The sequence below is a fragment of the Paralichthys olivaceus genome, chromosome 4, assembly GCF_024713975.1.
Source record: "Paralichthys olivaceus isolate ysfri-2021 chromosome 4, ASM2471397v2, whole genome shotgun sequence".
Classification (NCBI taxonomy): Eukaryota; Metazoa; Chordata; class Actinopteri; order Pleuronectiformes; family Paralichthyidae; genus Paralichthys; species Paralichthys olivaceus.
In genome coordinates, this window is record NC_091096.1 from 9,996,734 (window position 1) to 10,012,612 (window position 15,879).

The window sequence follows — 15,879 nt, forward strand, 5'->3', positions numbered from 1 at the left end:
TCACCCTCATCCAGCCACTGTGACACGGTTTTCAAAAAAAGGGATCACTTGTGCCCTCTTGAGAATAGTTTGCTCTTTCCAGAAGTTCACGTTTGCTGTTTGCTGACAGTTACCCAGACAGGACGAGCTGCCTCCGTCTCTAATGCCTGACACCTTTTTTTTGGCATTATCACAACGAGTGCCTGTATATTATTCAGTATTGACTGTGTTTCTCATGGGTGGCAGCTTTTCTTTGTGACACAGTAGACAAGGTTGTGAACAATGGGCGACACACCTAGTTAGACAGAAATGTGAGGAACAAAAGTCAACTAGAATGTCACTCAGTGGAGCACATACCTCCGCTAAGACCCAACAGTCCCCTTAAATTAAATCAAGCTGTACCAACCTTAACACATTCATGCCTGTTTTTTTTTCTCTATCAAGATCCATGAAATATTCCCTGTGGACAATGTTAAAAAAAGAAAATCCAGAATCTGCCCCCTGATCTGGATCTGACCCGACTCCTACCACATTGCTCCATCATGTTTCATAACTGACAGGCATGACAACATGACATGAGGTAAAAAAAATGCTAAGTAGTACGTTTGAATCAGAAGACACGAATTGGCTTCAGAATCGATCTGTCTGAAAATGTAATTTAAAACTAAGTGTCGCCAGCTTTTCTTGTTTCTCTATAAAGAAGTTGACAAGTCAATAACACTTCTCTCGATTAAAGTCTGTGCCTTTTGACACATTCTCTAATTAAAGCTCTTTTAACAAGCTTAGGCCTTATTAATAAGTTGCACTTCACCTCTCCTCTCTCTATTGTTTATTCACTCGGTGAGACACAGCCGGTCCCCTCCTCCTTTGGTAAAGAGAGAGAAGGACAAGACAGGAAAAAGCTCAAGAGGAAGCCGGCGCTTTTTTGTTTCTCGCCCAGCACATGACGAACTCTTGAACAGTGCTGTGAAGGCAGCATGACGGCAATGAGTGAGATATGGTGGCTTTTGAAAGACAGGTTACAGGAGCTGGGCTTTCTCTTTGATTGACAAGTGACCTCTATCATTTGTTTCTGTGAACGATACTAACCTGGTATGATGGGGATTTTCCAATGAGGGATCTGGTTCACCACTGAATATTTAAGCTATTTCCAACTGTCCCCATTTATTCCTGAGCCGTTCGCTCTACGCTGAATTATGACTTTCCTGCTGGACCACAGCTTTTTATACAGAATGCTGTTTGGTATATGTTTGTGTCTGTCACTCCTCAGAGAGCCAAGCCGGTCGAAGTCTTAGTTGCCCGTCTCTCCGCCAAACTGTATTTCATCTAAACCACTCTGATACGTTCTGCAGCACTCTCCAGACAGAGTGTGATTCTTTCTCAGTCGCAGTATGGTCATGTTTTCTGTGCACAGAGAGGCAGTGAGCGCTGATCACATCTCTTACATGTGTTCGTAATCTGCAGCCTGTACCACACAACAAAATGTCACACAAAAGCTTAGATAATTACAGTTAGAAATAAAGCCATAAATGTAATTAAATGTAATTGATTTTCTACCTTTTCAGGAAGCCATTTGTTTCTGTTTATTTCTCTGTGTGAAACTTACTTTGTACAGACATTTAAATTAACTGTGTGGTGTAGGTAATCCATCATAATGAACATTCTGCCGCCTGTATGGGGAGTATAGGATTTCATTTTGTTTTTTTAAGATCATATGGCAGATAAAAACAGCGAGCTGCCTGTGCTGTTGTGAGGACATCAACAAAATGAGGCTTGACTGTTGATTAACTACCTTTCATATCACATTAAAATTCATTTGGCAGACATCTTTGGCCACAATATCTTAAATGTTTTCTGAAACTGAACTACCAATATTATGATCCATGTACGACCCTATCAGCTACAGCACATTTTACTGGTAATGTTCAACAAAGAGTGTAAAGATACAAAAACAATACAAGTAACATGAAATCTCATCAGCTGAGATGCTGCAGCTCATAATGGGACACGACTGCATGTGCTGTATTTTTACTATACTAATTTATAAGTCTAGGTCAGGATGGTTTCATTGGACAAACAGTGTCCACAGGTGTCCCTCCTTATTGCTTGTTACACAACATTGTTATAACATTTATAACACATTTTCTTATTATTCTGTCATTTGGTGGCACTGGTCATGTGTCACTGACTGTTGCCAGGGAAACATGGCTCTTACAGTCGAGAGTTAGTCTGGGACTATAGTGACTTTATATTCTGAAACTTTCTAACATCAATTAGACTAATCGAAGAGGAAAATGAACTCTACCTAAACACTGCAGATCAGTTTAAAACAGGCTCTCTCATTTTTTATACTGAACTGACATGACTCGGAAACAAAAAGCACATGTCAAAATGTGTGGTATGCTTCGGATAATGATTGCCATCCTGTAAACTACACAAAGTATTAGATGAGTTGAAACGCTGAACAAACACCTTTATCTTGAAAACACATTGATTCCAACCTGTAAGCACAGTGTCAGGTACTTAGTGTGTGATGTGTCCTCAGTCCCTTCAGACAGCTACTGTATTGATCCACCAAACCAGTCCACTCTACTCAGCTACCCTAACTCTAATTACCCACTCCACTGAAAAACATTCTGTCCATGAGAACACACAGATAGATACACACACACAAGCACACAAACCCATAGCTGTCTACCTGCTGGTGTCGGCGGAGGTGATGGCGATGAGTGGTGGGGTGCGTAGTGGCAGTGTGGTGGGCCGTGGTGGGACTGTGACTGTGTCTGGCTCCAGCTTGCGATCACAGTAGTACTGCTCTGCCTGTCTAAAGGCCAGAGGAGGCAACTGGACTGTCCGGCAAGACAGCCTCCGCACCAGGAAGGGCTCCATGCAGGTGATCGGCCCCGGCTCGGGAGAGTCAGATGAATCATCTGAGACCTGGATGAGGACAAATGAAGGGCAGATGAAATCTGAAATCAAATTAAAGGTCATTAAATCAGAAGCTGGAAAGTGAAAAAGGGCTTGCTCATCAGTGTGTATTGGTGAAACCAGCAGAGAATTACACTCATTCGAGCGCATATTTCCTCCAAGACCCAACTGTCCCATTAAATTCAGTCAAGCTGCAACTTCAATGTAAAAAAACCAACCAATCGCCTTTTGGTTTTTTACAGCCAAGTTTTACAAATTCATTGTTTTTGTTCAATCTAACCAATCAAATACACATAATGTTCAGCTGTTCTCAATGACAAAAAAACTCTATGTTCCCAGAAACAAATGTCACACCAGCAAAGTTAACAATTACCTGTTAGTGAGGCATTTAGCAGATATAGACCTGATTATACACATTTCTCAAGAATTGATGCCTAGTTCACTACATGGGTCTTTTATAAGCTTCTATAAGCTTCAGCCTGTGAAAATTCCCATAATATATTTTAAAGGTTTATTTTTTAAGTATTAATACTTTTAGGTAAAAATCATGTTGAATGGCCATAATTAACAGAGTCTCAGTTTGTGCTGCGTGATGCTTGTGTTTCCATTTGTACGACAAGTCGGACTGTTCGTGCTGCCCTCTCTCCTCTCGTCTCTCCGCCCAGAGCACAGTTCATGATGGTATATATTGCTCGATCAGTCAAAGAAACTACTCTATAAATTGCTAACATTGTTCAGTGTTAGCTAGCTGTTAGACAAAATTAGATTGGTCTGATCAAGCGATTGATTCATGTTAAAATTATTTGTAGAATTGATCAAATAGCAATTCTCTTGATAACATTTCTTTTTTTTCATTTTAGTATGTGACCGTGTACTATTTGACACATTTAAAAAACACACTTTTAGCCTACTACTGTGCCACTGATCAACAGCACACACACTGCATTTTACAGCACTGGTTGTTTTCACACATTTGGTTTACTCATTCAACAAAGAGATGCAGTACATGATAAGATGACACCTTAGTTCCAGACAGAGAGGAAGTCAAGAGGAGAGCCCTCAATAAATTACCTTGTAATGTTGTTTTTTGATGGTACAAATAAAACAAGTGTAAATCTTTATTTGAATGTATCCTATCTAGGCCATCAAGTTTTATTACATATCTGCTGTCAAGTGCACAGAAACAAAATTAATCTTTTATGCATCTTTATGAATGTTATATGAAGATTTTTCTGTGAAACATCTGGGCCGCGGATTCCCAAAAGAGACAAAAACAGGAAAAATGTTGATGGTAAGTGATAATTAACATTAGAAAATCAATCAATCAAATGAAATAAGACATTAAGAAAAAGAAGTGATGATTGGCATACTGTTGGATGTTACCAGCACAAAGGACTTAAAGTCACCAGCTTGAGAAAAGGATGAGGATCAATCTGATAATGACAGGGCTCATCACGTCAAGAGACAAGAAGAAAAAATCTAATGACCAGAAGTAATTTCAGAGAAAGCTGAAGACTGAGACAACGAAAAGAGAAAGCTGAGACTGTGAAACCAGTGAGAGGAGAGAAACTCATTCTACATTAGCACGTTAACCTGGAGGAAACACACCAGGGGGTCGATGTACCAGAAAAAAGTTGATGCTGCTGCAGAGATGACAGAGAAAAGCCTTTCCTTTTAAAACAGGACTGCTTCAACACAATGTCTCCAACGCTGTAATCAAACGCTTGAGGATCTTATTTTGCATCTGTAAATCAAGATTGCCGATATCGATCTGATTTTTAAAAAGACCAAAGATAATACCTAGTGCAGATTACTGTATTTTTTTGTTTTATCCAAACTGATATGCTGAAAAAATATCTAGTGGGCAGCTGTGGATTTGGAGGTTAAAAGAATTGTCCACTGACTAGGTCATAGCGTTGTATGAATGGGTGAATGTGACGAAGAGACTGGATAAACACAACATTAATAAACTCTATTCACCATTACCATGTTTTTAATTAACACACAATACACCTAAGACTCTGCTGAACAGAGCTGGACAGCTCAGTTTCTAAGGTAATCAGTTATTTGTGCATTGAGAGGTTGCAGGACTATCTTTGATTCAGGACTCACTTGAATACACAAGCACCGCACACCTATGGAGTGAGCTGGTTGAGACAGCATGATATATAGAGACAGACTCTGAGTCATTAATCTTGCCGCAAACTATAAGGAGTTCTTATATGTTCTGCATGAATAACAAGGCTTTCCCATTAACTGAGGGTTAATCACTGACATTTAAGTTCCACATTTACAGGTAATAAGCCCACATTATATGTAACTGGTTTGAGTAGAGCTATAGGGCCTCCCTTTTCACCCTGCTCCACATATAGAATCCCAGATAGACAGAGCACAGTATCTTTGCCAAATAGCATCGTGGTGGAGATAACCTGAAGGGGCTCCTGCACGATAAAAAAGAATGACTGTAGCTGTGTAATGTATGTACTGTGGAACTCATCTGCTTTCTACTCCATCATCCACGCACTACTGGAGCAGAATACCCAACTCCAGCAGCAACACATGAGACCCACTGACCACACACACACAAACACACACACACACACACAATGCAGTCCGGAAAAGATTCCTTGTAATCAGCCCTGACAGGCCAATTTCAACCAGGCACTGCAGTAGTTAATCGAATGACCAAAACCATTTGACATGCAAAGGACTTGGAGCTATTTAGGCTGTTTGAGGCCCTTAGGCTTGTGCTAGCTAATTTAGCTTTACCAATAATAATCAAGTTAACAGTGAGCTAAAATTAATTCCCTGTTTTCTCTAGATTTCTGGGCCTTTTTTATGTATTGCAGGTTTACATACTGTCGATTGATCTGCTGTGGCAAGCAGAGGCGCTCAATTGGTGAATGCATAGCCTGGGGCAACCTGCTGGATAAATACACCTATTCACCCTCCAAGTGCATAACAAATGAATTATCCTGGCAGTTAGCACTATACGCTGGCCCTTACAGCATTATACATCTCTGTTAGACCAGGAAGACGTTTTAAAGCACTCAGCTGTGTGTGTGTGTGTGTGTGTGCGTGTGTGGTCTTGTGGCAAGGACCTATATAGTCACATTAAACTTGTCTTCCTCAAGGGACAAGTCTCCTTAAAGTAAATCTTCCAATTTCATGGTGAAGGCATAATTTAAGTTAAAGTTATGTTTGGTTTAAGGTTTGGCTTGTCTGCAGGAAATTAATGTAAAACAATGCAATGTCCTGTTTGCGTACGATGCATGAGAGTCTCTCCTCACCTTCTTTGTCGTGACTGTTCATGCCTCGACCTCCATCGTGCAGCCGAAACACCTCAGCACCCCTCCCTCCCTCCTTCCCTCCCTTCCACACCTGCATCCATCAAAATGCCAATCTTCATCCAGGAAGCCATCGAGCCGTCGAGCCTCATTCCTACATAATTACCTGTGTTAGACTCATTGCTGTATACATGGAGGCTCATGGGGGGGGGGGTGGGAGCAGGTATACGATCACGACTCAGTGACGTCTGTATTAACAATTTTCACAGACAACTAAACAACTCATCTAAGGGCTTTTTGTTCTTTTTTGTGATCCTGACAGTGACACTTATGCTATATTTACACTCTTTATCTTATATAATACATTACACCACTCTATAAGATCACTCCATTTATGCACTTCAAATCATAATTACTCCCCTTTCTGCTTTTTACTTGAATTTGTATCCTTATGTCAGTAGAAGTGGAACTGACTGAGAGAGAAGGAAAAACACATCCACCTTCACCTTTCTTTAGCTAACCAAATTCTGCTTCACACAAACCGTCAAAAATAAAGATTTAGTTTGTTTGTGTCCTGTGGTGAAAAATGTTATTATGATATTTCAATTAATGAACTGATGCCACAATAAAAAAGATTTCAGTCACATCAAGGACCATGGGTGAGGACACGAGAGACTGGAGAGGATACAAAGGTTAGGACATCTAAGTGTGTGAGTGTCTGATTTTCCACTGTCGATAACACACACGATCCTTTATTTTCACTCAGTCGTCCCGTCTCTCCTAATGGCAGAAGTGGCTCTTTATGATAAGTGGGATCAGTGAAAGGTTAATTGGTCTGCTGTGACTCTCCTGTGCGCTCTGTTTACTTCATGTGCCAATCCAGCGGTGGTCGGGGTCCTATTCTTTGGGCACAGGTCAGATTTTCCCTCAGGGTAAAAAACTAACATATAATGAATCTGTTTCTTAAATATTCTTTAGTTTCGTGGCAAAGCATAAAGGTTAACAAAGGATGAGATTATTTATTCCGTATTTAAACAAACTGGATTCAAGCTGTTAGCCCTGACATGCAGTTTACAATTAGACAATTTAGACATTATTCAACTATTAACTGGCTGCCGACTAATTTAATCATCTGTTGCTACTTTCTCTCTAATCAGCTGTGATGTGGTTAAAACATGGAAACACAAGGTTAGATTTAAACTTTATTGTTTGTATTTTGAAACAATATGTATTTTGAAACAATATGTATTTTGAAACAATATGCTCAGTATGCATTTAAAGTATGCATTTAAAGAGGAAAGAGCTTTGAACATGAGATCTAACTATCGATAGGGCCGATGAAAGTAAAATGATCAAACCCAACAACATGCAAGATCTATTTTTGTTAACCTTTGATATTGTAGCATCCAGGTCAAATCATGGACTGTAAATAAAAATACAGTAGAGGTTCCAGTCCTAAACAGGCCTTTTCAAACAAAAGGCCACAAAATGATGTAAGGTTGTCAGCTTTTGATGCCTTACCAAGAAAATAATGTTTGGTAACTTTAGGGTAGATTGGATGCTATAGTTGGAATGGCATGCTATTGTTTTGTTTGCAGTTGTGTTTATCACATGCTATACTGCTGGGTTTAGGATATTATTTTGGAGGTGTACATGATAAAACATGTTGGTCCAAATTATTTACGGTACGAAGTATTAAGTCCACCTGGCGAAATCCAGAGCTGGATTTATGCTATGTCTTAACAACTATTATTTGGAGTAAGGGTTTGGCACATTGTAAATTTAGCATGGCAAGCTAGTTTCCTAAAATGTTGAGTCTCACTTCAGGAGCTGCCTACTTCGGAGGCTGCATGTGAGGACAGCTATCCCACTTTGAAGGCCCCTTCAAATCCAGTCAACAAAAGAGCCTTTCACCCCCAGGCAACGAAGGCTCCAATAGATGGATCCTTCTTGGGGCTAAAATACTATCCCAGGATTCATTGCACTTCTGTGAATAACTATTTAGGGCCATTAAAACTTTCTCATCATGTCCAACTGCACTGTAGCTAGGTGACAGCGATAGGGGCAGCGCTGGTGACACAAATCACAGAAAAGGGACAAGGCTTTTGAGTCAAATTTGCTTCCTTTCTGTAACAGACAGAAATAATCCCATATTTCAACAGAATTTCTTCAGAGTTTTTAAATTTCCATGGTGTAGGTAAAGCAACACTTCAGGTCTATCAATCAGCCTTCAGACATTGTAATTACCTCTATGTCACATAGTGAAGAAGTACTTCATTAACTTTAGAAAGATGTGGTTTCGGTGGACACTTTGGTTTTGGTTTGGTATCAATTCAAAATGTGTCTTGCTTTGACTTGAGCCGTTAGCTGACATGTGTTTGCTCGTTGAAAGAATCTAAGAGATGAGTTACCCTGAGACAAAGACGTCTGAGGATACTTTGATCATGACAGCACAACTGAAATATTTGCACCTGTTATAAAAAAGGTATTTATCAGTATCGAAAAACCAGTGCACACTCTGCTCTGTTTTATTTTAATTTATTTATAATTTTAATTTATTTGACTAAAGAAAAGTGTTCACCATCTTTTCTTTTGGGGGTTGTAGCCTTTGATAAAGACTGGTAATGTGAGGCTTCTTAAAAATGCAGGTGGTGCTCCGTCGGCATTGATGTTGTGATTAAACCTTTTCACTGCTGCACCTTGTACTGGTGCTGCTGCTCATCAAACAGGTATCTCTGTTTACCACCTGTCTCCCTTTTCAAGCTACATCTCTGGGGGGTTGAACTGCTACAGGTTTGAAAGCTACTCCCTCCATCATATTTTACCATCCATATCAATAAGTCAATTTTCTTAGCAACGAAGAATCCAACCCCTTTTCTTTAAAAACAGAATTTTTCATTAGCCCTTTTTTTTATCTGTTGACCTTTTGAGAGATTAACCACCAAACATTAGCTGGGTGTTGCTTGGCCTTTCAAGTTTTGGTCACATCTGGACAGGACCTCAGCCCTGTCAGTGCTTTTTGTGGTGATGCTCATATAGAACAGGTTCAGGAAAATAATGGTGTGATGTATGCAGAGCACGTGCTGACATCTGAAATAGCTTCTTCTCCATAATGCATCTTTCTTTATCTTTCTAACACCATCTGCTGAGAGTCAGCGCAACACCTGAGGTGAGATGAAAGGCATTCCCTTACTTTGTCTCTAAGCAAAACTGTCACCATTATTTCAGAATTTGATGATATTATAATAATTACATATAAAATAATTTTACAGTGCCAAGAATCTGACGACGATGATGATGATAAAATGTTCCAAAAAGCAGAGTGAATTGATCTTGGATCAGGACATGGTATCGCACCAACACTAAACTCATCAGTGGATTCACCATGAGCTACTTAACAAAACTGCTATGATCCTGAAATGTTTAGCGGCTTAGATTAAACTGAGGGAATGCACCATCTTCACTCCAAGCCAGGGACAATCTGCGCCACACTCGGGATGCGCATCCATTCATCAGCATTGCCATCATTCATCTCTTTGCTCTGAATTCAGCAATTGATTTTTATCAGAGAATAAATCTTAAATGGATTCTGGGGAGAGGCCAGGAGCCACAACAGAAGTGACTGGCAAAGAAGTTAACGGAGACAAAGGGAGGAAAAGAGAGGAAAAGAGAGAGGGTCTGAGGGAGGAGATGAAAAAGAAAGATTGCTATCTGGTGAGATGCAGTAAATCACAAGGTTGAAAAAACAATTTAGTCGTCCCATTTATCAGTCGGTATATAGGCAGTTTTTGTCTTTCTGGAAGCAAAAACTTTATTTGAAACAAAACAGAGAGAAAGAGGTTTTATCTATAGGCATTGAAAGCTTCCTTCACTGTCTCCTAACTCTCCTCTGCATGGATAAGACTGATGTGATACGCAACCTGATTTATTCAGGAATATTTGATATGCATACCTCATGTTACACCACAATCCGATTTTCAAATGACAGTCACTGGTTTGTGTGGCAGATGCTTTCTTAGTGAAACAGTTGCTGCAACAACACAGGTTTATCTGTAACTCCATGGTGAGAGTTGGTATTTACAGCCAGCCTGTGTGTTTTTACTGTTTGATCTGGTGGTGCACGTAGCTGTAAAACACGGCATCCAGTGCTATCATAAAAATGTACTCAGTTCATCTCCTACAGTACACAGCAGCTTTCACGTGGTTCGGGGTCAAATGATGAAGAGAGGAAGGGCGGTGGGTTTGGACTGGAAATAATATAATGTTTAACTCCTCTTTTTGTCCCAAATCTATGAATAGATAGAAAGGTTAATATTACGGTTGATAATTTCCATATATGGGAGCAGTGTTTCGCTTTGGAGACATAGTACAATACACCGCATAAATAAAAAATAGGGGAGTACCTGTTAAGCTTGGAAATTGCATTGTGACATGATGTGTTAAGTTTATTTTCAGCATCTTGGGATTGCTGGGGATTTACAGTATTGCAGAGGAAAAGGATAATGCAGGGCGGTGATGCCTGGATGATTGTTTTATTGCACACCATATACAACAAAGAGGTCCTCTCTGAGAGTAGCAGTAAATAATTGACACTTCTGTTGGTTCTCTGAAGGTCTATAGTCCCCATCAGTCATCACACATTTACTGTGTGAAACATAAACCGTGCATGCAGCTGCACCACACTGGGTAAATTCAAAATCCTCCCTGTTATTTACCCACAGCTATGCATGATATCGAGCAGCTCCCTGCCTCAGCTGTAGGTATCTGCTGTGGTTGTTATATGCAAATTACCTTTCTGCTCTTTGACGTTTTTACCACAGACATGATACCATTTGTTCCCTCTTTTTAAAGCATTGCTGTCTTACATTTATTTTTGTATTTGCATGACCCCTTGAGCACAATTTGAATAAACATGTTTATTGTATGTGGCACAACATGCATTGGATAAAATGAAATTGTCGTCAATTTCACGACATGATAAAACAAGGTAAGTGCAAAGGCAAAACAAACACAGAAGACACTCACATATCCTCTGCTTCCTATATTTATCTCAGCAGAAAATGTGAGGAAAAATGAGATGTGTGGAAAGTGTAAGGAAACTAACATGACAGGTGATAAAAAAGTAACAGCTGTGTACTGAAGTGTTATATTGGAGGTGAGGGAAATGAATCAATTTGTTTCAAAGAGCACCCCCTCCTATAGTAGCCTGAGGCAGGAGAACAAATGTCTAGTAGGGGCCATGATAGAGAGTCTTCCTTGGCTTTGGTTGCAGCTCTGTGATGCACGGGTCTATGCATAAATAAAGGCTACATTCATACCACTCCTGGTGCAAAGCCATCTCTGTCCACACAAGCATTTACAATTCATATCAGTTTGGATCTCAGTCTATAGACCCACACGTCTGAACGCTCACGTACACATGGCATTTGGCTGCAGGTGCTTGAATAACAGCTCCTACACAAGCATTACATCATCATAGCATCAGTAGCTGAGGCTCATGCTTTCTTCTGGTTGTTTTCTTCCAGAAGGGGGTCATGTGATGGGAACCGATTTCCAAGGGCCCCAAAGTGGTCAGTTGTCTGATGTTCATGTAGTCGAGTGTTTAATTCCCCTTTACTGAGAGCTCATAGAACTGAACATTTTGGACTTGAACCAGGGTGACCGGTGTCCGTTTATTTTTCCACATCAAGTTCAGTCTCATTCAAAAACAACAACAAGAGAGAGAGAGAGAGAAAGAGAGAGAGTTTTTTTTACAGGTATAGGGCCCAGAATCTTGTGCTATACGCCCCTGGTTGTGAGAGTGTCTACATCATCATTTCCAAATCATCCCCATTTCTGCCCGACTAAAATGCACAGTCCTTTCAAACTAAAACATGGCCAACAGAGTTTTCAAACTTCTCAGATTTAGCAACATTAAAATTCCCAGTATTGTGGACGCCAGGCATGTCCGTAGCAGAGAAGATTAATTTTCTAACAAAAACATAGCAGTGTGGACATCAAGCCTCAAGCTGCTCTGAAGATGAAGCATTAGAGTCAGGATTGTTTTATAACAAAAAAAAAGAAAAATAAACTACATGTGTCATCCATGAATTAAAAATGGATTTGAATAACTTTTGACAGTAACAGGATAGCAAGAGATTCATCCTTGGATGAATCCTTCATGTCAACCTTCCCAGGCAGAGTTCACACATCACTCTTCATGCATCAACTCCACATCCATGCTGAGCACGCTGCCAAATGCCTCATGCAAGATTAATCACACTTTAAATGCAGTCAACAGGCTGTGAAATGAGAATGGTGAGCTGCTGGTAATTTCTTTATACAAGGTGTATAGGAATAAATAAATATCAAGCTTGTCTACCTCCCTACCTGGGTGTGTGCATCATTGTGCACCTGGCTGCCTTATAAAGTGCAGGCTCCACATAAACTATGGAACAGACAGGCAGACCCTGACAAGTACATGGCACCAGACAGATAAAACAAATTTGCACCAGTTGAGTTTTGGCAGTGAAAAAAAGACATATGATTTCCCTGAGTGCCTGAGTATGTCCCTGTTGCATGGAGCTGCCTGCTAATCTAATTACATGGTTAATATATGCAGGAGATTGTTGCACTCTCATAAATAAATAAACAGGTAGATAAGCAGTAGCTCAGATACAATTAACATTGTTTGCACTAGGCCCAAAAAATGGCAGCAATTATTACATCAGGTATCATAACAATGACCTCTGCTGTTTGTGTGATGCAGTAAAATGTTCATTTGAGAACAAAGTGAGGAAAAGTTAGAGGAAGGTGGATGAAGAGGAGAGCTGCCTAAAATATTAAACATATTGTTTGGCAATGTTTGTTTTTAGATGAGTATTTGTAATGGTTCTATCCTGAAGAGGATTCCAACAAGTGTTTAGAGCTGGAGAAGAGGCTCTTGGGGGATTGGTCATATCATTAACCTGCACCTTGTGTCGTTGCTTTTCTTCCAGTGAAACATCAGTGAGAGAGAGAGCTGGGAATTGGGGAATCATTACGTGCTGTCCCGGCCATTTATTACATTATCCCTTTTATTTTATCTCCGTCTGATGTCCTACTCATCCTTCAGTCACTTTTCCATCTCTCTCATAACCCCCCCCCCCCACTTCTCTGATCCTGTTCAATCTAATTTCCCAGCACTTTTCATTTAATATCCTGTCATCCACTTCCGTTCTCCCCATCACCCCGCCCTCACCTGCATGTGCCAGGCACTGACTGGCTTTAGTGGTGATTAATGTGAATTTAAATCATCAAATTTTTCAAACCAGATCTAAAACCCTCCTCCTCCTCCTCCTCTCTTCATGCACACTACATAAGCATTACCTCTATAAAACCCTTCATCTCTATGGCTTAGTGTAAAAACATTGACTTTTTGATTCAACTCTGTTCATTTGAATGACCTAAAACTGAAAAATAAAAAAGTAAAAATATACGTTGAATAAATGTTTCTCCGAGATGGTTTCTGTCATTCTAGCTAGTTCTGATGGTCAAGCATGTGTATTGGCAGGACCTTGATACCACAACTCTATCACCCAACCGCTACCGCACAGTCTCTGGCTCCAAATAAGCAAGATGGCAGTGATCATATCCAGGATATTTCGGCTTCATTTTTTAATCGTGAGAGGAAGTGAATAAAAGTTGTCCATCTTTTTATTATTTATTTTTGGAACTAAAGCTGAAATATCCTGAATCGACATTAAATCAAATCAAAAATCGAATCAAATTAGGACCTTGTTAATCAAAATTGAATAACTTTGCAAAAATCAACAACGATTCCCAGTCATAGTCCTTATCCTCCCCACGTCCAATCACCTCTCTCAAAACTCACTCTCTGAGAGAGGCCCAAACATATGACCTAGTCCTAGATGCTCCTCTGCTGGGCTCTAATTGGTGATCAAGATGTGTGTGGGAAGAAGACGGAGCGGCGTTTGGCCCACTTCTATTCCCTCATCACATTCACAGGGCCACAGTCACAACTGCGTAACCATGGTGATGCTGATAAGGTGACTCATGACTATTCATCAACGGCACTGCCTGATTGGACAGCCCCAGAGAGCCTTGCAAAACTTATTCATCAGCACAGCCTGTGTCCCCGCTCCACCTCAATATGCCCCCCAGGACGACGAGGGAGCGTCACTGCTGCTCTCAGTTTGTTTTCCACATTCACGCTTGTCTTAGCCCCCCCCCCCCCCCCACCCGCTCTCTCCTAACGTTCCACCCATACCTCCACTAACACTCGTCTCTCCTCTCCACTCTTCACGTTGTTCTCTTTGCTCTCTCATAATTGATGGAGACGATAATCGCAAGCACATCTGACATGAACCTTTGCTCACCTTATCACATCTAGTTCTGATACACATCTCATATCTCTCAGCTACAGTTTAAAATTCAATCATTTTCCCACAGGACATTTAGTGATGTACTTTTGTGTTATTCTAGAATGCCTTGCCTGTTCAGAGACATGGATGAGAATCATCAGTCACAATGTGTTACTCTAATAGTGGTTTTATTCCATTTTTGTCGCTTTCAGTTTTTGAATAACGATTTACACTTATGAAGTTAATAATGTGTATACGAGGACAAAGTAGCCTAGTTTTCCTTTGGTTTATTTTTTTCTTTGGATGTTTTCCTCCTGCATGGTGACCTCTGGCTTTAGTGCTTCCCCATGGGAGACACAGAGTTCATCAGCGTCATCAGTGAAAATCTCTATATGGAGCATTGCATTCAAGGACACAGAGCTGTCATAAGCTGTCAGCTACTGATAGGTTTATGGCTGCTCGTCAGTCACCCACCAATCACAGCCCATTCTCTTAGCGATGAGGTTGTATTTAAAGTCCCTTTAAATACAACCTCATGCTCACTGATCCCTGCACCGAGTCCAAACGTGGACTCTAAATATTCATCTTAAACAAATGTACCTTGCCTGCTACGCCCACCATCTACCTTATATCAACCCACTGCACAAAACATTGCACAATACAAGAGATAATGATATGGTCTCTGTACACACCAAGACAGAGTGAAAATGTGTGGGAACCTCAGCACCAGGCTGTAATGGCCCGTCTGACATTTCTGTCTGTTCCTTCACAATGATTCACGCAGGAATGTGGATCATGTGACAGAATCACAGCAGAACGGAAAATACATCTACTTGTTTCCCTCTGTTAAAAGAAGCTAAATGTAAATTTCCCCATGCTGCCAAAAGCAGTTTGTCGCCAGGAGCAGGTGGCGGTGATGGTCGCGTGCCAAGAGTGCCGTCAGCCATCTTTGCATTTACAATACAAAAGGTTAAAACTGAGCAGCAGCACGTCTTCAGGGCGAACTGGACGCGACAGTGATTCAATATCGGAAAGTGACGAGACTGGCCCAGGGCTAACTGGTTAGCAGCAGAAGCAAAGACATGATAGAAATAGAAGCAAAACTAATGTCACGAACATTCCGCGGATATATGGCTCCTAAATATACCTGATTTTTCAAGATACATCCAGTATTACCTGGGAAACTGCTGAAAATGAAACTGAGGAAAATGAGTTATATCTCACAATGTTAAAGATCGATGAAATAAAAGATTCCTGGATTCGCCCCTTTGTCTGAATCTTTCCCATAGTTCTTTTGTGGAAATCCATTCAGTAGCTTCTGCGTAATCCTAATTACACCAAAC

General features: G+C 40.5%; 1 protein-coding gene across 2 annotated transcripts in view; it reads right to left on the reverse strand.

Annotated features, from left to right (window-relative positions):
• pde4d (phosphodiesterase 4D, cAMP-specific) overlaps positions 1–15,879 on the reverse strand; it is a 166,018-nt gene that overhangs the window by 129,248 nt on the left and 20,891 nt on the right. For both annotated transcript variants that reach the window (XM_069523626.1, XM_069523627.1), the window contains one exon: positions 2,678–2,916. In XM_069523626.1, the coding sequence (XP_069379727.1) occupies positions 2,678–2,916 (239 nt within the window). The remainder of the gene's footprint in view (positions 1–2,677; positions 2,917–15,879) is intronic.